Source organism: Elephantulus edwardii, unplaced genomic scaffold (assembly GCF_000299155.1).
Source record: "Elephantulus edwardii isolate Elephantulus edwardi_28Jun2011 unplaced genomic scaffold, EleEdw1.0 scaffold00015, whole genome shotgun sequence".
Classification (NCBI taxonomy): Eukaryota; Metazoa; Chordata; class Mammalia; order Macroscelidea; family Macroscelididae; genus Elephantulus; species Elephantulus edwardii.
In genome coordinates, this window is record NW_006399765.1 from 15,702,445 (window position 1) to 15,728,569 (window position 26,125).

The following is a 26,125-nucleotide window of genomic DNA, read 5'->3' on the forward strand; positions in this document are numbered from 1 at the left end:
AGTCTGCTCAGTTAAGTACTATTGATTGGCTAAATGGAAAGCTCTACTTCTCTAAGTAATGACAATTTGATTTAGAACTGTGAACCTATGGTTGATCATAAAAGAATTTTTGGTGGAATGGTAGATCCGAGAGTAACTTTGGTGGAGTTAACAAAGTAACACTGATATTTTTTGGGGTCATTGAAGGAGCTCTGGTACATGGTGACCTTAAATGTAAGAGAAGAACACTGACCAGCCCTGGGTCATCTCCATGACTGATGCTGTGTTGAGTTCACTGTTGTGGCTACTGCATAGTGCCTTCCCATCTATACTATGGCACATAACATTGACATACTATGTTATGTATCATTCATACCCATACTGTGTCATAGAACACTGATAGATTATGGCATAGAGCATTTATATTCCTATTATGTCATGCAATACTCTGTTTTAGTCCATAAAGTTTCTGTTGATTCTGTTGGGAATCTTCAGCAGGTTCTCAAGTCAGTCTTCCTAACTGTCTTCGTTTTGAAGCTCTGCTGACGGGTCCACCCACTTTCTATGAGTAACCCTGCTGATATTTTAAATACTAGTGGCATTGCTTCCAGCATCATAGCCACCACCATATGACAAACTGACAGATGGTGGCAGTCAAGAGAGATGAGAAGAAGAAAAATGAGTAGTATTTTAGGAGCTAAAAGTAGGACTGGTTGGTTTGGGATATTCTTGTTTGTGATGAAAAGGATGTGCGATGGAGGGGAAATCAGATGTGAAAAGGGGAGGAATGTCTCAAGTGAAGAAAGAGAAGATTTGGTACAGTAAGTGGATAGTAGCCTTTATTTACAAAACAAGCCAATCATTTACCCATAGAAACAGGAAGTGGATGTGTGGACGTGGGTGGTTTTAAATAAGAGCTGGAGGGAGTTTCTTCAAATGAGATTGAAGTAGACAACAAGATTCTCAAGTGAGACTGAGAAAAAGGGTAGACCTTCTCGAGGTCTGAAGACAAGGAAAAAATATTCTCTGAGAGGGATTTCTGTGAACTCTGGTGAAACATAAAAATAAAATACAAGAGGGGGAAAGAGTTTTTACTAACAAGTATTTTCACAATTAAAGTACAAGGGGAGAGAGAGACATGGTGCATCACTAACCAAAAGACCATACATCTTTGCAGGGATTCAGAATCCACTAGCTTCTCCAAGGGAGAAAAACGTGTACTCCCCCTACCCCTTGGAAACCAGAGGGTTGCTATGAGTCAATCTGTTCCAGCCCATGGTCTTTGCAATTTCTTACTATGCATCTGAGAGCTTGACAATGACTAAGGATGACAGAAGAATCTATGCCTTTGAGTTGTGCTGGAGAAGAGTACTGAACATAGCATGGACTGCCAAGAGAACAAATAGGTATGTCTTGGGGAGGGTGAAACCAAGCTGTTCCTTTGTGGCAAGGGTTTTGAAACTCCATCTCACATACTTTAGAGATGCTGTTAGGAGGGAGAAGTCAGTCCTTGGAGAAGGGCATCATGCTTGGAAGGATGGAGGGTCAGCACAGAAGATCCTGGATGAGATGAATTGACAGTGTAACTGTGGCAGTGGAGGCAGGTGTGTCAGAGACGGTGAGATTGGCTTAGGACAAGGCAGGGTCCAGAGATACTGTTCACAGTGTCGCTATGAGACATAGTGAACTCAGTAGCACATAACAACAACAACATGAGTCAATTTGAGCTTCTGTTTGGGCAGGTCTGAAGACCTGCTTGAGTAAGTGCTCAAGGATTAAAATGAAACAGGCAATGTGTTTGGTGATATGATTTCAGCTATAAAGGTTAAACTAGGGATATGAAGAAAATGAGATGTTAGTGGGGGGTGGGTGGGCTGTAGTTAATAAGATCCAGGATATGAGAGTGGGGATGTGGAATGGGGTCTGCAAAGGAGTGTCTGGAATGACTGGCCAAGGAGTTTAAGCTGGAAAGAAAGGGTTGAAGTTATTCCTAGCGGTGCACTGTTCTTAAAGCACCTCGCTGCTAATAGAAGGATTGGAAGTTCGAATCTACCAGTTGTTATTGAAAAAAAAAAATGTAGCCATCTGTTCCTGTACAGATTATAGAGCCAGAGACACTGTATCGGGGAGTTCTACTCTGTCCAAAGAAGCTTCTACGGGTCAGAATATAAAGGGTTTGGAGAGAAGACCTTGAAGGGAGTGAATAGGTAGCAGGACCTGATGGGGTTAAGTTTTTGGAATTAATATACCAGAAAGTAGGGACTGAGTAGGAGACATAGTTGAATTGACACTTGAAATTGAGATTATAGAGAGGCTACCTTGTTGTTCATAGGTGCTGCTGAGTTGCGTCCACTTCACAGTGACTCTGTACAACAGTGTTTCTTTGAGAATGGTCTCTTCAAGGTCAATACATTTTTCATAGATTTCTTGTTTGTATTTTCCTGGCTACAGAACTTTTATTAAAAAAAAAACTGTCTACTATGTCTGGTGTTGGGCTGGAGACACAACACTTCATATAACTTTTTGTAAGTTCAATGCTTTTACACGTTCATGTCAACACATTGCTCCTGAGTCAGCATCGACTCCTAGCTGATCCTCCAATGGGTGTTCATACGCTAGAAGTCACATAAAAGACCACTCATCTTTTCCCAAGGAGCAGCTGGTAGATTCAAACTGCACACCTTCGGGTTGCCAGCCAAATTGGCTACTCAGGCCACCAGAGTACACTGTAAGGAGATGTGTGATGCGATTCCCGTTTTACAGAAACATAATGCATTTTCTCAAAGCAGTGTAACAAAGTAGTTAATGAAACGTGGATGCAGCCCCATCCTTCGGTCCTTGGAAGAGGACATCATGTTTGGAAAGGTGGAGGGTCAGTGAAGAAGGGAAGGATGAGATAGACCGATACAGTGCCTGTAACGGTGGACTTGAATATTTCAGAGATGATGAGGATGGTACAGGATATGGCAGGATTCAGATCTGTTCTTTATAGGTCCTCTATGAGTCACAGTTGACTAGACAACTGTTACCAACAATAACCTGGTAGATATGTGGGTACTTCAGACTGCAAATGGCCCACTGATGACAGAGCTAGGGTGTCTGAGCCCTAGGTCAAGGTGACTCTGATCTGTTTGCCATTCAAGGTGCAGTTTTCAATGTAGTAGGCCTACTTTCTTTTGATGAAACTAGGTCTCTCTCATGCTCTTTTCTACTTTGATTGTGAAAAGACTTCTGGGTTAATTTTCCCCCCGTCTTCTAATTTTGTGCAGCGTTACCCACCCCTTTTCTCATTCTCTATATAATTCTTTAATGAATCTGCATTTTCCCTTTCCACAATTTCATTTCTTCTTCTAACAGCATGGGCTTTTCCATCCTTTTGACAGAGTTCTGCAACAAAGGTTAATTACTTTATAATTTCATTCTCTTTAAAAAAAAAAGCACACTAAGATTGCTAATTTTAACTGTGCTTCTTGTCAGTAGGTTCATGTAAATTCACTGTAATTAAACCAGATGTTTTCTTGTGCCTTAAAGTCAGGTGGTAATTTAAGGGAAATTTTCATTTCAACATAAAGGGAAAAGAACGTTATCAAGGTAAGTTCTCATCTTTCCTCTAACTGTCCTGGCCTCCATGTCCATATCTGAAAAGTGGGGTTAATGATAGTGAACTCAGAGGGAAGCTGAGAGATGAACTGGCGTGTAGGAAAGTGCAGGGCTCTGCCTTGCTCAGTCAATGAGAGGTGACCTCTATTCCAGGTCCTGATGATCTTGTCTAGGCCAGATTTTTGCCTCTGTTACAGGAGCCATATCTGTTGGTTGGTTGCTTACTCATGGAAAGAGGCACAGAACTAGAGAAAAATCTAAGTAATTTGAGGATGAGTCAGGGGCCACCAAAGTCTGTAAGTGACTTTTATGGATAAAAGATAGATTGAGACAATTGCAGTCAACTCAGATATCTTATTCTTATTGGAGAAAAGGATTTTTACATGCATATGATTTATATATTCATTCATGCATATATGAGAGAAGCTATGTATGATCTATGCACACTATGATTGATACATATGGGAACTATGATTCTCTCACACACATACTTTTTTTAAGACAGAGGAATTTAAAGGAAATGGCTCACATCCTCCCAGAGGCTGGCAAGTCCCATGCGTTTGGGCCAGACCTCAGGAAAAGAAGCATCTCCTGACTCACTTCATTAAGACTGATTCAAAAGTTACTAAGAAATATGGCAGGCTGCTGGCTCAAGTTAAAAAAAACAAAAACAAACAAACAAAAAAACACACAACAAAACAACAATCCAGAAATGGTGAGCCAGGGTCAGGGTCCAGCCTGAGCAAAATCCAGACAGCATGTATGTATATACATTGTCATATGCCATCGTATCAGAAATGACCCACAGATCACCCTCCAGTACATTTTCAGAGGCAGTTGGTCACATGAGAAAAGGCCCACCCTTATTCCTCAAAGCAGTTGCTCTTAGCCTCAGATACATCTGGCATGTTGTTAGGAGAGGCAACTCCTTGGAGAGGAAGACCCTTGACCAGATGGACTGACATGATGACTGCCTCAGTGGGCTCTGGTGGGTAAGGAAGTGTGAAGATGGCACAGGATAGAACAGGGTTCAGAACTTTTGTCCACAGGGTCGTTATGAATAGTACTTAACTCGATGGCTCTTAACAGCAACAACAACAACAACAACAACACACATGCTGTGTGTATACATGTGTTATACACGTATTTATGCCCTTTTCTTCAATATCAGTCCCCAAAATGAGAAAAACTCCCCTACCTGAGATCAGGGCTATGACTAGGTTAAGGGTATTTAATCTCATCCCAGTTCTCTTATATTATTGGAACAGGACTGATCATAGCAGATCACATCATTACATAGTTGCTACATTACCTCATTATATAAATGACAACCCAAGGAATCATGGCCAAGTAGACATTGTGTCTTGACCATCACATTGACCAGAAAACAAAATCCTGCACCATCTACATGATCCACTGATGTGGGCAAGTCCACCGTTTCAGCAAGTATGTCAATCTCATTAAGGTCTTTTGGGATTATTAAAAAAAATTGTTTTAATTGCTTTTTCAACAAAGGTAGTGCCCTTCTCTGGTAATGGTTTTCATTGACTCTTTAACAACTATACTGCCCTTCCCTAGCAATCAGCTGTCCTGATGAACAATGGCCAAGATAAGAAGTCTCAACTTCTCCATCCTTCTAAGCATTCTAGCTCTATTTCCTTTAAGACTGAGTAATTCGTTCTACTGGTAATCCAAAAGAGCTCTGATGGCCTAGTGGTAAAGAAGCAGTGCTGCGATCCCAAAGGCACGTGGTTTAAATCCACCAGCTGCTCTGTAGAGAATGGACAATCTCCTCTTAAGTGATTTAACTGCCTCTGAAAACCTGCTGGAGTGTCAGCTATAAGTCGGTTCTGACTCGACAGCACACACCAACAAAACTAGTAATCTACAGTACATTCAATATTCTTATCTAGCATCACTGTTGGAATGCATCATCTTCTGTCTTTTTCTATCTTCCTCTTTTATGGTCCAGCTTTTGCACGCATATGAGAAAATTCTGAAAACCACGTTCTTGGGTTGAACGCAACTTATTATTTAAAGTGACATCTTTGCTTTTTGAAACTTTTGTAGGTTTTGTAAATTTTAGAAATGAAAAAAATGTTGTAAAATGTATTTTTTGGCATCTCTGCCTGATGTAATACATAGTTTCATTTCTTGATTGCTGCTTTAATGATTCTTGATCCAAGTACAAGGAAAACAATTGACAATTTTATTTTTATTTATTTATTTATTTATTTTTTGTCTAGTTGTGAGGATTTCCACTTCCTTCACACTCTGGTGAAATCCATATTGACGTCTTTAACCTTCATTAGTAAATGATGCAGATTAAGGTTATGCTCATATGTTATTAATCCATCTTCCAATCCTGCTCCAGTCCTCTTCACACAGCACCATTTCTCAGATGATTTGTACAGCATCAAGATTAAATAAGATGAAGGGATATAGCCCTACCATTGAGTTGGTTTTGCTTGTTTTTTTAATTTTGAGCTCATGGAGAATCCTGTTCTGTTTGAATGATTGCCTCTTGATCCATGTACAAGCTGTATCTGTGCACATGTATTTTGGAATTCCCATTCCTCATAATATCTGCACAATGCATAGCTCACAGTGGTCATTCAGAAAACATCCTTTCATCTCACTTTACAATTTGTACGTCTCTGGGTTCTCTTTATAAGCATCTAGAATGTTCTAAGCTCTAGTCACGCCTTCAGGATCTGCCAAGGTGCAAACGGCCTTGACTCCCTACACGACATCATCTGGACTCCTCTACTTATTGCCTCGCTACTACCTTTTAGCATTTCCTCTCACTTTATTCTTTTGCAGACAGCAGTCCCCACGACTTCTTATTACACATTTACCTCTCCCTAGCAACATGCCAGCCTCCTAGCTTAGCACGGAGAAGCCAAACGATTTGGCTTTTTAGAGATGCATATGAAATAAAAATGCTATTCTTGGGGACATGACAAGTCTTCCCTACCACAAGAATGTGTGAGGTTTTTCAAGCTTAATTTACTATGTTAAATAAAGTAATGTATATGATTATTCATAGTAAATGACAATTATATGAACATATGGCATTTATTATACTAATTTTACTAAGCTCTATTTTTTTTAAATACTTTTAAATGTCCTTATTTTTTGAAACAAATTTAAAGACCAAGGTGTGACTCATGCAAGTCATGATATTTTCAGTGGTTGGCTCTGCATATAAAGTTGGAAAATGAATACGAAAGACAGCAGAGTAATCGATGGCTTTTGAATGATGGTGTTGGGAAAGAAGACTGAATATCCCATGGGTCACCCAAGGAACAAACAGATCTGCATTGGAGGACATGCAAGCAGAGTGATGCTTAATAGTCAAAGATGTTGAAACTTGCTCTCACACACTTTGGGTATGCTGTCAGAAGAGGGCCAGTCCTTGGGAAGAGAGATCATATCGCCAGAGATGGAGGGGAGGCAAAAGGGTGGTAAGCCCTCAACATGATGGACTGACACACTGACTACAGTAATGAGCGTAAACTTGACAGAGATGGTGAGGATGCCACAGAGTCGGGCAAGGCTCAGACCTATTTCTCATAGAATTACTATGAGTAATAGTAGACTTGATACCATCTAACGACAACAGTATTAGCAACAGCCAACAATGGAAATAACCTAAGTGTCTATAAGGCACTATTTGAGTACACCATGATTTGTTGGGTGGATATGCCATGTTTTATGTGTCATCAAGTTGACACCATTAGCTGACCCTCCAGCAGGTTTTCAGAGGCTGTAATCACATGGAACTAGATGGCCCATCCATCTCCTAAGGTGTAGCTGGTGGATTCAAACCATGTGCTCTCAGCTTTACAGGGCAGATTTTTACCACTGGGCCACCAGAGCTCCCTAAGGTCTGTTGTTTGGAGAGGCTATGCCTTGGAAAGGGCCATCATGCTCTGAAAGGTGAAGGGTCAACGAGAGAGAAGACTTTCCTTGGTTGGAAGGATTGACACAGTGACTGCAGCAATGGGCTCAAGTGTGTTTGGGAGGCTGAGGGTGGATCTGGATAGGACAGGGGTTCAGATCTGTTGTTGTTCACAGGGTTGCTATGAGTTGTATGCAAGTCGAGGGTACGTAACAACAGCGTGGCATAGCCACAGGCAGCTCTGGTGGCCTCGTGGTAAGGAGCTGACCCCGAGGGCATGGTTCAAATCCACCAGCTGCTCCGCAGGAGAAATGTCCATTCTCCTCCTGTGTAACTTTCTGCCTCTGACAACCTGCTGCAGGTCTGACTAGATGGCACGTAAATCAACGTGGTAGATCCACAAAATAAGCTGCCATGCAGTTAGAGAATAAGGAAAAAATCTCTATCAATTAATGAGTCCTTTCCAGGAAACAGTACGTGAGCAAAAAAGAAAAGATGCAAACTGTATTACTGGGTGTGTTGTTTGTGGTTGGTTTTTTTTTTGTGATTTGTTTTTTATTTTAAAAATTTTATATTGGTTTGATCACAAAGTTTACATACATTATTTCACATTATTCTTCACTGATAACAGTGTTTCATACAGTCATTCCGGTGCATTGTGTTTTATAAAATCAATCATCACTGGACCTTGTCCAGCATTACCCTGTCTTTTCAGGTCCCTGCTCGGTCCTTCCCATTTCCTTCAACCCTTCCCTTCACCCACCAAACTGTGTAACCCTGGGATGTCACCCCTATACATTTTCACCCCTCTGCTTCCACCTCTTCCTCCTTTGGGCCCCATACATCTTTTACTACTTATCCTTCATGTAAGAAATATTAGAAAAAGGATTCGTTCCTTCCTTTCTGTGAAATGAAATATGGGAATGATAAACCCTATGCAGATGGGAATGGTTAGCTTTCAGGTGTGGATAGGAACAAGTGAAGGAGGGTAGGGTTGGTGACACTATCATCCTTGAGTGAATTTTTATATAGTTTGGACCTCTGAAATATGGAACTATTTACTTTGAATATGTTGTTGTTGTTGTTATGTGCTGTTGAGGCAACTACGATTCATAGTAATCCTATGCACAACAGCTCTGAAATTTGCTCTATTTTGACTCAACCTCACTATCTCTGACACACCAACCCTCATTACCCCAGTTATCAACCCATCTCATCTGGGGTCTTCCTCTCTTGCACTGTTCCTCGATCCTTCCAAGCATGATGCCCTACTCCAAGGATGGTCCCTCCTGGCTGTGTGCCCAAAGTATGTGAGACAGAGTCTACAAATCTTTGCCTCCAAGGAGCAACTTTGTATCACCCTCTCCAGGAAACAGTAAAGGAAAAAGCATGTGATGGTTTAGAAACAAGGCTCTCACTGTGGGAGAATTACATATGGAATGTAATACAGTGCAGAGGAATACTCAAGTGTTGGATTTGAATCAGTATAAGCTCATGATTTAAAACTGATGCATTATATTCCCCAGGGCTACCTATTTAAAGAATCTAGAGGCAGTAATACCCTACTGTGAACACTAAGATGTGTATGTTAATACTGGACTATCATTTTTCCCCCCACTGAAAGCAATCAGGACTTCTTAAGAGGTTGATTTCAGGGCTAGGGATATTACAGGCATAGTCTAGAATAATTTATTGTCCACAAAGAGCAAGAAAGACTAATGGAGATGTAGCAGAAGAACCAGCTTAAAGGGACTCCCACTGGCCATATTTGGGACAATTTGAGCATCAAGGAGAATAATGATAGCAGTGGCTTTTAATATGGTGAATTTAAAAAAATCCCCATGATCTATGAGTCTGTGGGGATGCTAAAATGGGAATGGGGACAAGGAGAAGGATCTTCTCTAAAGAATACAAGCTAATAGGAGTAGAGTGAATGACAGATTGAAAAATGTTCCTTTTAATCAGCACCTATGTAATAACTGATTGAAGAGAGTATTATCAAGGAGTGATGAAACCATTGAGGAGAATGTTATTTGGTACAAAGAAATTTATAATCGTAAAACACCACCTCTCAAATTAACTGTTCATTTACAAAGGCAAAAAGATACTACATTTACAGAGAAGGAGTTGTAAAAGGTACCCATTTTATCTAACTGGCAAATGCAGCATCACCAACAGACACTGTTAGATACTATGTGCCTCTTGATTTGATATGGAGTTACCTGGGTAGTGGAAATAATCTTTATGCGTGGCTGCTAATCGAAAGGTTAGTAGTTCAAGTCTAAACTACCCTAGTGGCTTCAAAGAAAAGTTTGGAAACCTATTTCAGATAATATAATATATCCATTGAAAACTTTATGTAGCCCGGTTCTATTCTGACACATGAGATCATAAATTGAATTAGATTTGAGGGAAATTGACTTTGACTCTGAAGAGTAAGTCAAGAAGCCATAATACTTTCACACAATGGAGTACTATACAACTCTAAATAATTGTAAAGATTTGTGAAGTGCTATACCACATGAATGAATCTAGAAAACATTATGCTCTGTGTTATTAGTCATTAAAAGACAAATACTGTGTTAAGAGCAGTACTATAAAAAGCTGAAGAAAGATTTATACCTGGAATCTTTCTTGAATGGTTATCAAGGATGAGAAAGGAAGGAGAGTGGGTAAAAACTGAATGCATAGATAACATACAGTTGTTAAAATGGGTCAAAGGAAAGTCAATTGATCATTAAACATGGTGGACATTGTAACTGTTATAAAGAAAAATGTATATGAATGGTTACATAAAAATCAAAATGCTTTTTAAACATTCAAATCACAATTTAAAAACAAAAGAAAGCAATATAACATCACCATCTATGTAGCATTTTTTCCAAATATCTTATATTCTGATTTTGTCACATAGAATCAGGTTTAAAATTACTAAGTGAACAGGGAAGGTGATTTTAAATTAATACTAACTTTGTAAAGATTTTATGTGGTCTTAATGTGTGTAAGAAAAGATCCCATTCACAGGCCACACTTGCTGAAGAGCGTATGGGCCATGTCTTATGACTTAACACAATTTACGTTCAGATAGTTAGACAACATTTTATTTTAGCCACCTACATGCCTTTGAGCTGTGGTGCTGGAGAAGAGTACTGAATGTACCATGGACTGCCAGGAAAACAAACAGATTCATCTTGGAGAGGATTAAGCCAAGCTACTCCTTGGAGGCAAGGATTCTGGGGCTTCGTCTGACATACTTTGGACATGTTGCCAGGAGGGACGGGTCCTTGGAGAGGGACATTATGCTTGGGAGGGTGGAGGGATGGTGCAGGAGGGGAAGACCCTCTATGGGATGGATTGATTCGGTGACTGGGGTGGTCAGGATGGGTGTGTCAGAGGCAGTGCAGTTGGCACAGGATAGAGCAGGGTTTAGGGCTGTTGTGCACAGGGTCGCTATGAGTCGCAAATGACTCCACAGCACATAACAACAACATTTTCCCAGCAGTTTTTTGAATACAAAACTTTGATTTGTAACACTGAGTAAGTCCAGGACAAGCCAAGATATCCAGTCATCCTATCACATACTTAAAGTGTGCATGTTTGTGTGCTTATGTGCACAAGCAATAAATGTGTGTTTAATGTATACTTTTGTATGTGTGCATTCATGAGTGAAAATGTATGACTATATATGCATGGCAAGGGGCTTTGGTGGCCTAGTGGGTAAGGAGTTGCACTGCAAAGCCAAAGGCATCCTGTTTGAATCCATCAGGGAGACAGATGGGCAGTCTCCTCCTGTGCAATTTGTAGCCTCTGAAAACCCACTGAAGAATCACCTATGAGGAGGTCAGCTACGGCTCAACAGCACATTAACAACAACTATGTAGATGTGTGAATGGAATGCATATGCTTGTGTGTGTACTTTTACATGTGTAAATCCATGTATAATGTGTGTACAAGATTCTATACAAGAGTGAAATTATTTTCATCATAAATTTTATTGGCATAATTACTGCACTTGAGTTGGGTGTTTTTAAATTTTATTTTGGAGTATAGCAAGGCTTCATGTGTACATACATCTATATGTATGTGTACGCAGCTGTTCTGTACCATCAAGTAGAAACTGACAACTGACCCTCCAGCAGGGTTTCAGAGGCACTAAACCACATGGGAAGAGACTGCCCATCTTTCTCCCATGGAGCAATGGTGAATTAGAGCTATGTAACTTTGGGTGGGCAGTGCAGCACCTTTCCGCTAGGCCACCAGAGCTCCCTATGTGTGTGTATGTGTATATGTGTACAAATATATGAAAAAAGTAACTAGTGAACTGTAACTGTTACCAGATGTTGAATTGAGGTGAAGTGCTTACAGGTCTTCTCTGTACTGTGTTACTCAGTTTTTTCCTCTGGCTTTGAAACATTGCAAGATTGATCTCTAGAGAAGGAGTACACAGGTTGGTGAACAATAGCCCCCTTGATGCCCGGTGTAGGTGCTCACCTGACAGTCCATAATCTCAGCGCCATGATGCTCCTGTCGTCAATTTTACCACCTCGGCTGTGGCTTGTTTATAGGTAGAGAAGTAACCCCCAAATAAGTGTGTGGAGGTTCCATCTGTGACATTTTTCAGGAAAGGGAAACATGAAAAGCCCTTTCAGTCTACCAGCAGCTGCACCCTAGGTGAAGCAGCAGAGGCTTTGAGTCTCTCTCTCCAGCAGTGAATGGCTTTCCAGGCCCCTCAAAGGCACCAGGGTGCTGAAATGACAAATTCTACAAATTGCCCAGAAGACAGTTTTGTAGCTCTGATGAGAGCAGCGTGCATCCTGCTGGCTCGCTCTGAGAGCTTGCTTTTTGGCTCCCTGAAGGGAGGTGCAGTTAATCCATGAGAGAGCCTTGCTCCATCCTCCGGTGGTCCTTGAGATGGTGGGGCCTTCTCCCAGATCTTTAGGCAGAAAGGGTGCTTATGTGGCATAACAGATGGTGCTGCCTCCTTCAGAGACTTGCCTTGTGGTCCCAGAGGTGGGGTTTCAGGTCTAAGGACTGGTGACTTCTGTTGATATTTTCTGTATGATAACGTCCAAACATCTTGGAAGCGTAGGAGGTAATATTTTATTAATGATATTTAATTAAATTTTAATTTCAAAGTACTGCTGTTCTCACATTGTTTTTAAAAGGGTTCATGATCTTTTCCTTCCTTTGGCAACCAGAAGGGGAAAAGGATGTTTTAGCAGACATTCCTTAATGATAGGACTTGGGATTTACTGAGACATAAGTAGGCAGTGGATAGAACATAGCCAAGCTGGACGGAGCACCTTGGGAAAACAGGCCCTGCTGATCCAAAATCTTGAATTTTCAGGCTGGTTTTCACTACTAGTCCTCCCTAAGAAGCAGGGACTCCCTCTGAGCACCTATCACTGAACCCCTCCCTCCTTGCATTTTAAATCCCCCTGAGTGCACCTCATTCCTTGGGAGTCCAACTTACATTGTGTAGGATCCATTAGCACATCTAGAGCTAGGAAGAGCTTGCTTTCCCTGGCTCACTGGATGGTTTCTGGGTTGCTTGTACTAGAGGATCCTTTATCAAGATGTGTTTTGTCTGTAATGTAGTGCAAACAAAACACTATTTGCATGAAAAGCTGACCATCTGCCAGGCATTATTCCAACCCCTTTGTATACCGTTCTGTTCAGTCCTCCCAATGACTTACAAGGTAGAGATGTTATTATCAACTGCATTTAATAGATGAAACCAGGAGACTGAGAGATGGAATGCCCCACTCAGCTTGTGTGGCCCCAGTCTCCCTTCTCCAGGGGTGCCAACCTTCCTTGTGGGATACGGGACTGTGTAGGTTTGAAATAATGGAGCCAGCTCTAGGCACGCTTCTGTCAGCTTAACCAGTACTCAGAAACTGCATTTAACACAATTCCATGTAGCTGATCCAGCTGCAGAATGAAGCCAAGATGGGATGCCCAATTTGGCCTTTTGTTTTCTTCATTTGCTTTTTTTTTTTGCTATTGTTGTTGTTCTGATTTTAATGAAAGTTTACAGAAAAGTTGGGTTTTCATTCATTTATTGTTGCACATTTTCCTTCCTCCCCCAGTTCCCTTTGGGATGCCCTCTTGTTACATATTGCTGTTATACACTGAATGCCTAATTGTATATTCCTTGGTCTTTTGGATGGAGGAAGGGGTAAACTGATCACTCAGGTCTACTAGAAAGGCTCATTAGGGGCGAAGAGCTGGACTGAGACTGCCTGAGGTGCTTTGCAAAATGAGGTCAGTAGAGAGCCAAAGTGCCAGAGGCTGGGTCCCCACTGCTGCTGCCGCCCCAAGTGCAGACTGAAGGACATCGTGTTCATCTCATGGGAGTAGATTGCCTATCCTTCTCTGGTACAGCAGCTGTAGGATTCAAACTGTATGTCTTTGGGATTTCAGCACAGCCTCTTAACACACAAGCAAAATCTTGCTGAATATTACCTAAAAGCTACTGAAACAGTACATCAACAGAAAGCAGCCAGAAATACAAGCTGGGTTTAGAAGAGGCTATGGCACTAGGGATATCATTGCCCATGTGAGATGGATCTTGGCTGAAAGCAGAGACTTCCAACAGAATGTCTATTTGTGTTTCATTGACTATGCAAAGGTATTTGACTGAACCACAACAAATAGTGGCTAATATTGAGAAGAATGGGAATCCCAGGACACATGATTATGCTCATGGGATTATACAAGGAAGCAGTTGTCTGGGCAGAGCCTGTAAACACTGCATGGTTCAAAATCAAGAAAGGAGTGCACCAGGGATGTGTCCTTTCTCCAAACCTTTTCAGTCTGTATGTGGAATAAATCATTCAGGAGGCTGGATTCTACAAAGAAGAATATGGCATCAGGATTGGAGGAAGATGTATCAACAACCTGCATTATGAAGGACGCACAACCTTGCTGAAACTAAGGAGGGCTTGAAGTGTCTGCTCCAAAAGGTTAAAGACCGTAATCTTCAATATGTATTATATCTCAACATCAAGAAAACATTCTTGCCACCAGACCAATTATCAGCATCATGATAGATATAGACAAGAGATTGAGATTGTTACCAATTTCATCTTGCTCAGTTCCACAATCAACACTCTTAGTGCTAGCAGTCAGGAAATCAAAAGACAAGTTGCTTTGGGAAAATCTGCTGTCAGGGACCTCTCCAGAGTGCTGAAGAGCAATGATGCCAGGCAAGAGACTAAGGTGTGCCTGTTCTAGGCTGTGGTCATCACAATGATTTCTTATGCATCTGTGAGCTGGATGATAACTAGGGATGACAGAAGAAATGATGCCTTTTTGAGTTGGGTGCTGGAGAAGACTCTTGAACATACCATGGCTGCCAAGAGAACTAACAGCTCTGTCATGGAGAAGGTGAAACCAAGCTGCTCCTTGGGGCCAAGGATTGGAAAGCTCCATCTCACATACATTGGGCATGTTTCCAGGAGGGACCAGTCCTTAGAGAAGGACATCAATCTTGGAAGGGTGAAGGGACAGTGTAGTAGTACAGGAAAGACACTGAATGACGTGGATTGACAAAGTGACTGTGGCAATGGGGGCAAGTATGTCAGATAGTGAGATAAGGCAGAGTTCAGAGCTACTGTGCACAGGGACACTGAGTTGAGTGGCAGATGACTCAACAGCACATAATAACAAGAGTGATGTTCAGGTCTGTGTCTTGAACTGCTCAGTATAATTCAGAGGCATGGGGTAGATGAGAGAACAGTGAGCAGCTCATATTTTCTGATCTTAATACTTGCAGGCGAGCTCTATAGCATAGTCCACAGGAGCTACAACGCCAAATGTGGTGCCTCTCTGGGGGTTCAAATCCACCGGCGGCTCTACGGGAAAAGGCGGGCAGTCTCCTTCCAAGCTATTTACAGTCTCTGAAAACTCACTGGAGGATTAGCTACGAGTCAGTTCCAACCTGGTGGCAATGTGAATGTGTGAGTGTGGAAGCAAGAATTCTTGCAGGATCTGGGGTTATGTAATTCCTGGGTTCACACACTTAGACAATATGCTGTGCTCTGTCTCTTTTGGAGGGGAGTCACTGGGGTGCACAGAGGGTGTTACAAAGTGAGAAGGGAGAGAGGTGATTCAGAAGGATCACATATAACTATCTGTGGCAAATCTGTCTAGGGGATGGCCCCTGGAGTTGTGCAAGATGCAGCCTTCATGATCCTTTATTAAAAGGAGATTGCTGTAAGTCTTCCCGCCTGAGAGCCATGCCCTATCCCCAAGTCCACTTGCCCCCCAAGCTCACCGTCCTCCTCCGTCTGCACCACCAGCTCCTCGCTCTCCATCCGGCCCTCGGGGTTGGACAGCAGGAGCCGCAGCCGGATGGTCATGAAGGGGCGCAGGCCCCGCAGGGTGTAGTGGGAGGAGGTCTGGATGACCTCCTCGGCCTCGTACTGCTGCTGGTTGAACACGTACTGGTACTGCACCGTGAGGTTGTAGCTGTGGCAACGTGTCACCGCGTAGCCAAAGGGCTCCCACTGCAGGGTCAGCTGCCGGGCGCGGATGTCCACAATCTCCACGTTCTGTGGGCCATGCACTGGGTCTGAAAGAGAGGCACACAGAGAGACAGGCTCTGAGGGGGTGGCAGCAAAGTGGGCGGGGGTGACCCTTGGCAGGCGGCAGTGTACTTCAAGAGGACACTTCATGCAACCAGGACCTCTGTGCTTTTTGTCACATGCAGAATTCAATGAATATATTTTTTGTTTATTATATTTTTGTTAAATTTTTTCCCTATATTTTCCTTCGCTGACATTATATTTCAAACAATCATTCTCCCTACATGGTGTTTATAAAATCAATCACCACTGGACTATGCCCACCAATACCTGGGCTTTTCAGGTCCCTGCTGGATCTTTCCCATTTCCTTTACCTTCTCCCTACTAAATCCATTTCTGCCACACTCCTTCAATGCACGCATCTAAAAGAGCATGAACCTAAAGAAAGGGCAAACCCAAGTTCCTTGCTTTAAATCATACTCAACATACAAATGAAAAGGTTGTCTGGAGGGAGAGGGGGGAGTGTGGCCTAATTATGTGATAGCTGCTGCTTTAACTCTTTACAGGATCTTCTTTGGGGCGACGGAAATATGTGCCCTCGAAAGAGGTGTTGGCACAATGTCTGATGTGCTGTATGCCCCCAAAGCCCTTGCTTTGCAATAGTTGATGACGCCATGTGACTGTCATCTGATTTTAAAACATTTAAAAGGATGTAATGAGAAATTGTAAAGTTTTTAAAAGGTCCATAAAGGTAATGACAAAAAAAATTTTGGGTACCATCAAGAGCACGAAAACTTTGGGCATAGACTCATGTCTACGCCCAAAGCTGAGCTGCCTCTGCAGGCTTGATCCGGCCTCACGGTTAGTCAGTATCTTTCCCCAACAGCCCCCTCCTAGTTGGCCCCACAGGAATGTAGGAGCCTGCCCACTTTAGTAACCCTTTTATCATTCCCCGGGAAAGCCAACTAAAACACTTCAGTTCACTAACCACTATGAGATACACAAGCCTTAGATGGAGACACCTTCCTTGATACACAGCGCCCAGCCTACCCATGACTTGCTGATGTTGGCGCAGAATTCCTTTTCAAATTGAGAATCCCTGCCATCGTTTCCCGATGACCTGAGACAGCCCTCAACTCATTTACCCTCATCTCAGCTTCCTCCCAAATGACTTACGCAGAGCCATCTTTCTATAACCAATCGGTCATGTCCTCTCACCCCACCTCTTCCTTTGAACATCATCCCTCCCTACTAATTGTGACCACAGACTCGCGTATCTATGCACTGCTATGCCCTATTATAATAGATATATAAAATATGTGTGCATGTACATGTGTGTATGTGTATGTATACTGTATGTATGTGTATATATGTGTGTATGTCTATGTGTGTGTATGTGTATATTTGTGTGTATATATGTATGTGTATATACATGTGTTTTTATGCATGCATGTATATATGTGTGTATATGCATGTGTGTATGTTACATACACATGTTAGATAGGACAAAACCTAACAAAAATATTTTGAAAATGCCCATGGTTTAGGCAGCTAAATATTACGGATAAGATTGATTTTATATATATATATACATATATATATAAATATAAATAAATGTTCAAAGGAAGAGGTGGGGTGAGAGGACATGACCGTGCAATTAAATAAATGCCTCTGAAAACCTGCTGGAAGGTCAGCTATGGGTCAGTTCCCACTTGATGGTACACAACTCTCTGTGTGTGTGTGTATGTGTTCTTTTTAATAAGAAAAATGGTGCTCACAATGGGAACACATGGGGGAGTTAAATGAGCCACTGCTTGCGAAGCAGTTAGAAATGCACCTGGCACTTAATAACACTTGCTACATGCTAGTTGTCATTCGTGCGGTGATAGCAATAAAAATGCATCTTAGGATTTAAGTAGGGGCCCGTGGTGGTTAGAGCTTAGCTGCTAACCTAAAGGTCAGGGGTTCAGGCCCATGAACTTGACAGTAGAAAGATGTTCTGTTACAAATATTTATAGGCTAGAAACCCCACTAGGCAGTTCCACTCTGTCCTCAAAGGTTGCTATGTGTTGTCATTGACTCTGAGGCAGTTGGTTTGGGAGTTTATGCTGTTCTCTGTCCTGAATGATTTGTAAGTAGTTGAATTCAAGGACTCTATCTGTCCTCTCTCTGGTACTATCAGAACTTGTACGGGAAGGTGGTTCCCTCTGTCAATGCAGTAATAGGAAGGAAGGAGGGAGGGCAGGTCTGGGTGTCACGTGAGTTCTCTGATCTTTCCCTCTGGGGAAGCATCTTCTGTAATTCATGGCTGACTAAAGAATGACAGAGAGCCAGCAAACCATCCCAAGACCTGCTCACAGGGATGCTGGTCTGAAACTGCTGAGGAGAAAAGGCAGCCCTGCCTCCAACTGAAGGGTTCACAGTTCCTTCATGTGAGGGAGGCATAGTCCTAAAAGCAAAGTGGTGATTCTGGAAAGGTGACGGTAAACAAGGTGTTGTTCCAGCCTCTCCTAGTCAGCTCTTTGCTGAGACTGTGTGGAACAGGGGAAAGGTTGGGAATGCAGTGCTTGGGACTGGAGGGTAAGATCGTGCATGGTGGCGGCTGCTGCAGCTGCTGCTTTCCTCAGCGACTCACAGCCAGGCAGACTCAATGAGGATGGGTGTACAGAGTGAGAGGGAGGCAGCCCATGCACCCCTGCCATGTGGCCTAGCCGGAACCTCGCCCTTGATTCAGAAGCCAGGACTCGCTGGCAGGGAGGCCACTGTCCCTACTCATCCCTTTTAAGTCCAACAAGTCTCCTGGCTGGTGCAAATGGTTTGCACTCCACTACCAACCCAAAGGTGGTTGTCTTGAACCAATGCAGAGGTTCCACAAAAGAAACGCGTGGATACCTGCCTCTCCTAGCAACATAGCCCAAGTTGTGAGATGAAGTTTTATCATCTTTGTCTCCAAGGAGCCACTCTGTCAGCATCTTCTCCAAGGCATCTGTTCATTCTTTTGTCAATCTATGGAATATTTGGTATTCTCATCTGCCCTCATAACTCAGAGTAATCCACACTACTTTTGTCATCGTTATTCACTGTCTAGCTCTCAGATACATAGCGAGTGATTGAAAAGACTAAAAGGCCTGAATCAGGTGCACCTTAGTCTTCAAAGTGGCATCATTTCTCTTCAGTGTTTTGGAGAGGTCCCTGATAGAGGACCCACCCAAAACAATGTGTCTCCTGATCTTCTGACTGCTGGTACCAAGGGAGCTCTCCATATTAGAATGCAAATTCTTGGAAAGCAAGAATGATATTTTGTTTTTTCTATCACCTGTAGCCCTCCCAGACACCCTCCCAGAATGCCTTCAGTAGGGATCAAATGGATACTGTTTTGTAAACTGCTAGAACTTTAAAGAAGGAGTAGCTGAACTTCCTGGCAGGTGCACTGCTGGAACTCAAACACAGTGCAAAGTTGACCACTGGCTGTGGTCTTCCCACCCCTGGTCTTCGGTTATGATGGTATTTTGCAAACAGACTAGCTCCTTGTAGCCCACCTGCTGAGGTGTGCATGTAAACAGATTTCTTTTTAAGGAAGGAGCAGGCAGGGGCACTTTTCAAAGCTGGTAAGGGAGTTTCAGGTCTCCCTTGCACATAGCAGGAGAGACTTCCTCTGAGAGGAGGAAGGTCAAAGTAAGGAGAGAGCCACTTGTATCTTGAAATGGCATGTGGCTGTTCACTGGCACATAGGGCACAGTGGAGTCACGTAGAGCTTGAAGTCAGGCTCTGACAAATACAGCTGTGTGACCTTGGGTAACGACACAGCATCTCTGAGGCCCTGTCTCCTCAGATACCTAGTGGAAATTACTGTACTAGTCTCAGAAGACCGTAAAGAGAGGAAAATGCTTTTGCTTACAGAAGAGATTGTGTTTTAAAGGTAATTAGCTTTCTTTGGGCATGTTCTCAGGAGAGACCAGTCCTTAGAGAAGGACATCATTCTTGGAAAGGTGGAAAGGGGGATGGTCAGCACAAGAGAGGAAGACCCTTGATGAGAGGGACTGACACAGTGACTGTGGCAGTGGGTCAGGTGTGCTGGGGAGGAAGACGATGGCTCAGGATAGGGCAAAGTTCAGAGCTGTTGTGTGTGGGGTCACTATGAGTTGTCCACTTGACAGCACGTAACAACAGCCTTTCCTGGAGGAATGTCTTAAGTTTATTCAGAGTAGAAGCTGTGTTTCCAGAACCTTCGTATCAGCTGGGCTGAGCCTTCAAAGGAAGACATGGATTCTTTGGGAGTTGGGATGAATAGGAATGAGATGCAGGCTGTCCTCGGCCTTCTGCTGTACTGTCACGTCACATGACCATTCCCATCAGAGCATCCAGATCTTCAGTGAGGTCCTCAAAAAAGTCACAAAAATGTTTGCTGTGATTGGATTATTTATTTTTAACTTTTATTATTATTTGTGTGTGTGTGTGTGTACCGTCAAATCGGATCTGACTGGTACAGGAGGAGACTGCTCCTCCTTCCCCAGCAGAGCATCTGGTGGATTCGAACTGCGTGCCTCTGGGATTACAGTGCAGCTTTTTGCCACTAGGCCACCAGAGCTCCCTATGTGATTGGATTTTTATATATTCCAGACAAAGAGATGATTCCTGCATTCCCTAGGACAAACAAGATATCCCATGTGAACCAGAAGCCTAGGGGACTCTGAAAATACCTCTGTGTGTTACATAGAATGTGGGTGATGATTTTGGGGTTCCCTAAATTTAAGATATGGAAGCAGTAAATTCCAAAGACATCTCCGTTTCTTTGTGTGTGATACAATTGATTAAAGTTGTTGGAAATTCTAGGACTCTGTACTAACGCTAGTCACTCTTGTTGTTATGAACCACAGAGTAAAAACCAATTCTTAGCTGACCATCTAATAATGGGGTTTCAGAGGCAGGTAACAGCAAGGGAGGAGATTGCCCATCTTTCTCTCATGGTAGATTTGAACCATGTACCTTTTGGTTAGTAGTGTAGCTCCTTACTACTAAGACAACAGGTTTGACAGAGGGAAATACAATATAATTATTAAGTAGTAATTCTGGACTTGGTGCTACACTCTGCACTTTGAGCCTTAAAATAACTCTAAGACCCAAAGAAATTGAGACTCTAAGAGGAGCTAAGACTAAGTCTGTGTGCTCTAATTCCCATGAAACTCGACCCAGCTTTTCATCCCATCCATCAACTGGCACACTGATGCATCCAGAGATGACTTGTTCATGTGTCGGTCTGCCCACCAGCCCCTCCTCAAAGGTGTAAGTCTCTGCCCCACAGGCAATGCGTCCTGTCTGCCCACTGACCTCAACACATGACCTCTGGCCTGTCTAGGGGCAGTTGTTGTTAGCTGTCATTGAGTTAGTATCAGAACAAACCAGTGTGCAGCACTATGCCATTTTCATTATCATTGGTATACTCAAGTCCATTGTTGGGGGTCATATAATTTGACCCAAGAGATGAGGGACACATCTTCTGGCCCCATATTATATAGTACTGTTGTAATCCAGTGCATTTTAATGGAATACCTTTAGGCAGTAGATTAACTCTCAGCATCCTAGAAACATGCAAGCTTCTATAGTACAACAAACAACACGTGGGTGATGGATGGTCAGTCAAGGGACAGTTAATGTCTGTTGAACTGGGATGAACAAACAGTGACCTATTCTGGGCAACTGAGCATGGACCCACAGCTAGCAGGTCTGTTTCCTCAGGAAAGACAATGGGTGGTTAAGGAGAGCACACCTTGCTTTGAAGTCAATCAACTGCCTTGTAATCCTATACAGTGTTAAGTAGTTTTCAAGATGTGTGATGGGAGCATTCGGGCTTTCAACTTGACCCCAAAACCTCAGCATCTAAGCCCAGCTCAGAGTTCCAATAATTGTCAGAAGCAGGGAGAGTTTGGGGTTTACATTCGAGTTGGTGCAAACAAGTTTAAAATTGCTGAGGAAGCCTTGTGTGTGCAGTGGAGATTGGTTTGTTGAGTTTACATCCCCGTGTAAATACATCCAAGCTTAGAGCTGTGGTTTCTGCTCCCGGATAAGGTCTCATCTGTATGACCTCCTTGACTAACACGCTACAGGCCAAGAAAATGGCAAACAGCTGAAAGGGAGTACAGCTCAACTGGGAAGTCGAAAAACTGCAGGGTTGGAAAAACTGCAGTGGCTCAGCCTGTGGGTATAGCCAAGAAAAACCTATGAAACCCTTTTTCTTGGTATTGTAGCATCACAATGAGTTGGAATTGAATCAGTAACAGTGGAGTTGGTTTTGCTGCCTTAGATCTGGGCATCAGGGTGCTATCCTGAGACCCACAGGGTCATCTTTCTGGAGCAAGAAGCCAGAAGACAATGGTTATTGTCATCTGTGCTCTTCCTTTTAGACCCAGCTTTAGTTTGCTGACACCCCAGAATTCAGTGGCTTCAAACTCACCTCCAGAGCCAGTGATAACTTTCTTTTAGGGTGCCCTTTCTGGAGAAGGCCATATCCCATGGGTTTGGCCCTAGGCCTAGGGAATGGCTAACAGATAGCCCTTTGCATGTGAGCAGTGAGGTCTCTACACACGTTCACAAGGCCTTTTGTGAAGAACAGTTGTCGGGTGAAAGTGGAAAGAGGGAGGGCCTACAGGCCTCCATCCATCGTCTTGCCTGGACTCACTGGTCATCTTGACATGTTAGAAGTAGGTGTGCAACTCAAGTCTTCAGAAGCCACGGCTTTATTTTTGCCGCTTCTCTGGAAAATGAATCCTTCTAAGCTCTGATTATATCACTCCTTCCCCTGTCCAGCCTTTCAGGAGCATCATTTCCACACAGAACTACTATTTGCCATGTAATGCCAGAGTCTACCATGTAAACTGAGCCCATTTCCAACTCTCTTTCCTCCTATCTCATTTTCCACCATTTATGCCTTGAGCCTCACATCCCAAGAGTCAACCCTTGGAATCCTGATTCCCTTGACATCGTCATGTTCTTTCCATGCCACTCTCTATGCTTGGGATGTAACTGGAAAACCCCTATTCCATATCAAGGCTCAGCTTTGAAGCCACCACTTCCTTTTAGCTTTTCTTGATAGCTACCTTCTCCAAGGCAGAATTAATGCTGCAATTTCATTTTATTTTATTTTAACACATCCACATACTTGTGCCTTCACCTTCATCAAATCACAGGGCAACTGTGTACCTGTTGGTTTCCTGTTCACCTCTCCTGCCAATCTGCCAGCCCTTACAAGTGGAATACACAGTTAATTAATAAATGAAGGGATGAGTCAATAATTAGGAGATGATTGAGTCAGCCAGGGTGAAGGACCTAATAATTCTTCAGGAGGACAGCAGTAAGTAAAGAGGGAATTGGGGTTCACTTTACACTCATGGTTGAGCCAGGATCCACCTCTTTTTTGTTCAACATGTACTCAGCCTGGGTCCCTGCTGTCAGGGGCAATAGCTGTGGGATCTCCTTACAGCCTTAATCGAGGCAGAACATCTTATTTAAAACGGAACAGCAAAGCAGATTTCCAGTCCACAAATTTGCTCTGTATTCCTCGTTGCTTGTGGGGCTTGCCTGTAACATATGTACTGTTCAACGTTGAACTTAAATTGAGATAATTTGGGTCACGGGACGGAAAATGGGGAGGTGGATATAGCTTGTATGTAAAATTAATTTTTTTTATCCATTTGGAGATGCAATGTGAGTTCCTTTCAAGTTAAATTGCAATGGAGTCCTAGGCAGCTGGACACATTAGTGCCAACATAATTTGATACTACAAGAGTAGTAATACATTGACAGATAGTTCGATGTGACCATTAATTTGCAGTTTCTGCATAGAAATAATACACGAGGTGGGGGAGGGGGAGATAAGGGAACAAAATAATTTCCAGAATTATCTAAACTCTTGGTTACTTCTGTGGAGGTTTGATGGATAGCAATTTGTTGACAGCAACCATGGATATATTATGAGAGTGGGCAAGGGCTGAAATCCAGGTATTTTGATTGGGGAGACTGTCCCCCCAAATCCAGAGTTACTGGATCTTACCTATCCTGACATTACTGCCGTATTGCCAGGGTGAGCGTACTGACTTGGCAGAAGGTAACTTGACTGTTACCTTCCTATAATAATGCCACCGAGAAAATAGCTAATACGCTTGTTCACCAACTCATTAATTAAAAAATAAATACTGACTAGGCAAGTATCAGGATATGAGTAAAAGAACACTGGTTCTATAATCATCAAGACATAGACCACCTAACTTACCCTGTCTATGTATCTCATTTATTCTTGTGCAAATCAAGGACTACCCTCCCTGGTTCTTAAAGCTACATGGTGCCTTATGAAGGCAATGTCGGTTAAATGTGGGGGGTATTACTTGACAAAGATGCATTCCCTCAAACTCAGAAGGGGAGGTGAGGCAGGAGAGACACTGAAGTAGAAGGACCAGTTTACCCTTGACCTAGTTCCCACACTCTTAACCAAATGTACTTTGGAGTTAGCAAGCTCCCATTAATGCTCCAGCAAGAACTTTCTCAGCTTTTTTTCTTTGTCCAAATACACCTTTGATGTCTGTGATGGGTCAGACATTAGGGACATGAATGAACAAGAGAAGTATTCTTCTTAGTGGGACTAATGTTCCAGAAAGCACTGCAGACACAAGAACTAGGAAGAATAAAGGGAGGAAGCCCAGTGCATCTTTTGCTGAGTCCCTCAGCTGGTGGAGAGACGCTAGCGTGGCTTCCATCTGCTCTGATGGGGCGATGATCCCTCCGAACCTCTTGAGTTCTTTTTTAAACATAGGAACCATCAAGATGAGTGACTGATTCCCTTACAGCTGCATTACTGAGTTATACTGGAAGCACGTCTCAGACTAAATTATAAGACACAGATTTATTACACAAAAACCTGAAGACCTCCAACAAATCCAGTAACCTAACCCAAAAGCTCATGGGTGTGCCAGTCACGTGTCCTTTTAGGTGATCTGACCACCAGCTTAAGGTTCATCAGAGGCAGACAGGAGGCAGAAGCTGGCCCACTGATTTCTGTCAAAGACCAGAGAGTAAATATTTTAGGCTCTGCAAGCCAGACAGTCTGCTACAACTACCCAATGCAGCTGTAGTCCAAATGCAGACAAGACAATATGTACACAAATGGGAGTGACTGTGTTTCAATAAAAGTTTATTTACAAAAACAGGCAGAGCCAAAGTCATGAGCTATAATTTGTCCACCCCTATTCTGGGAGTGATTATAGTCATATTAGGCAACCAGAGATCTTGCCAGTCCACTGCCTGAGGCAGGGCAGCTAAGGAATCAGGCCTTCCACACCATCCCTGAAGCGCAAAGCAAGGGGTCGTACCAGGTTTCTCATTCCCTAAGGCGACTGGAGAAAATATTTTAAAAGTATTTCTGTCAACCCACGTATCCTGAATACTATCATTTTTACAAATTAAAGCTCATTTCTAATATTTGTTATCTTCGTGATCTAACTTAACCCTAGGAACCAATTTCAGGCAAGAGGATTTGCTACCAAAAGAACAAACAGATACGTCTTGGGAAAAATAACACAGAGTGTGCTCCTTGGAGGCAGAGATGGTGAGACATCGTCTCTCATGCGCTGGGCATTTTGCTAGGAAGGCTGTTCCTTGGAAATGGACATGATGCTAGGAAAGATGGAGGATGGTCAGCGAGAGAAAGGTAGACCCCAACGAGATGGACCGTTGGAGTTGGATCAAATGCGTCAGAGGATGAGGATCGGGGTCCGGATCCTGCTGGCACAGGTTCAAGTCTCATGTTCGTGCAGATGCTGTGAGTCCTACTCGCCTTGACAACACCTCTCAGCAATAAGAGCGACAACCACTGATGGTGTAGTCAGTATTCTGCTAAGTCCTAAAGGGCACACTTCTGGTGGTTTGAATCCACCAGAGGGCTCCAAGGGGAGGAAATGGGCACTATTCTCCTGTGCAATTTAGAACCTTCTGAAGACCCACAAGAGAATCAGCCATGTGTCAGGTCTGACTTGATACCAATGAGTTTGAATTTTAAATTAGCAAGATTAACTTGCTGATGAAGCTATGTAGTTGTTATGTGCCGTCGAGTCACTTGCAACTCATA

General features: G+C 42.9%; 1 protein-coding gene across 1 annotated transcript in view; it reads right to left on the bottom strand.

Moving 5' to 3' along the window:
• Nucleotides 1–26,125, bottom strand: part of PTPRT (protein tyrosine phosphatase, receptor type, T) — a 975,109-nt gene that overhangs the window by 460,449 nt on the left and 488,535 nt on the right. Inside the window, exon 8 of the mRNA XM_006881719.1 lies at nt 15,762–16,058. Coding sequence (XP_006881781.1) covers nt 15,762–16,058 — 297 coding nt within the window. The remainder of the gene's footprint in view (nt 1–15,761; nt 16,059–26,125) is intronic.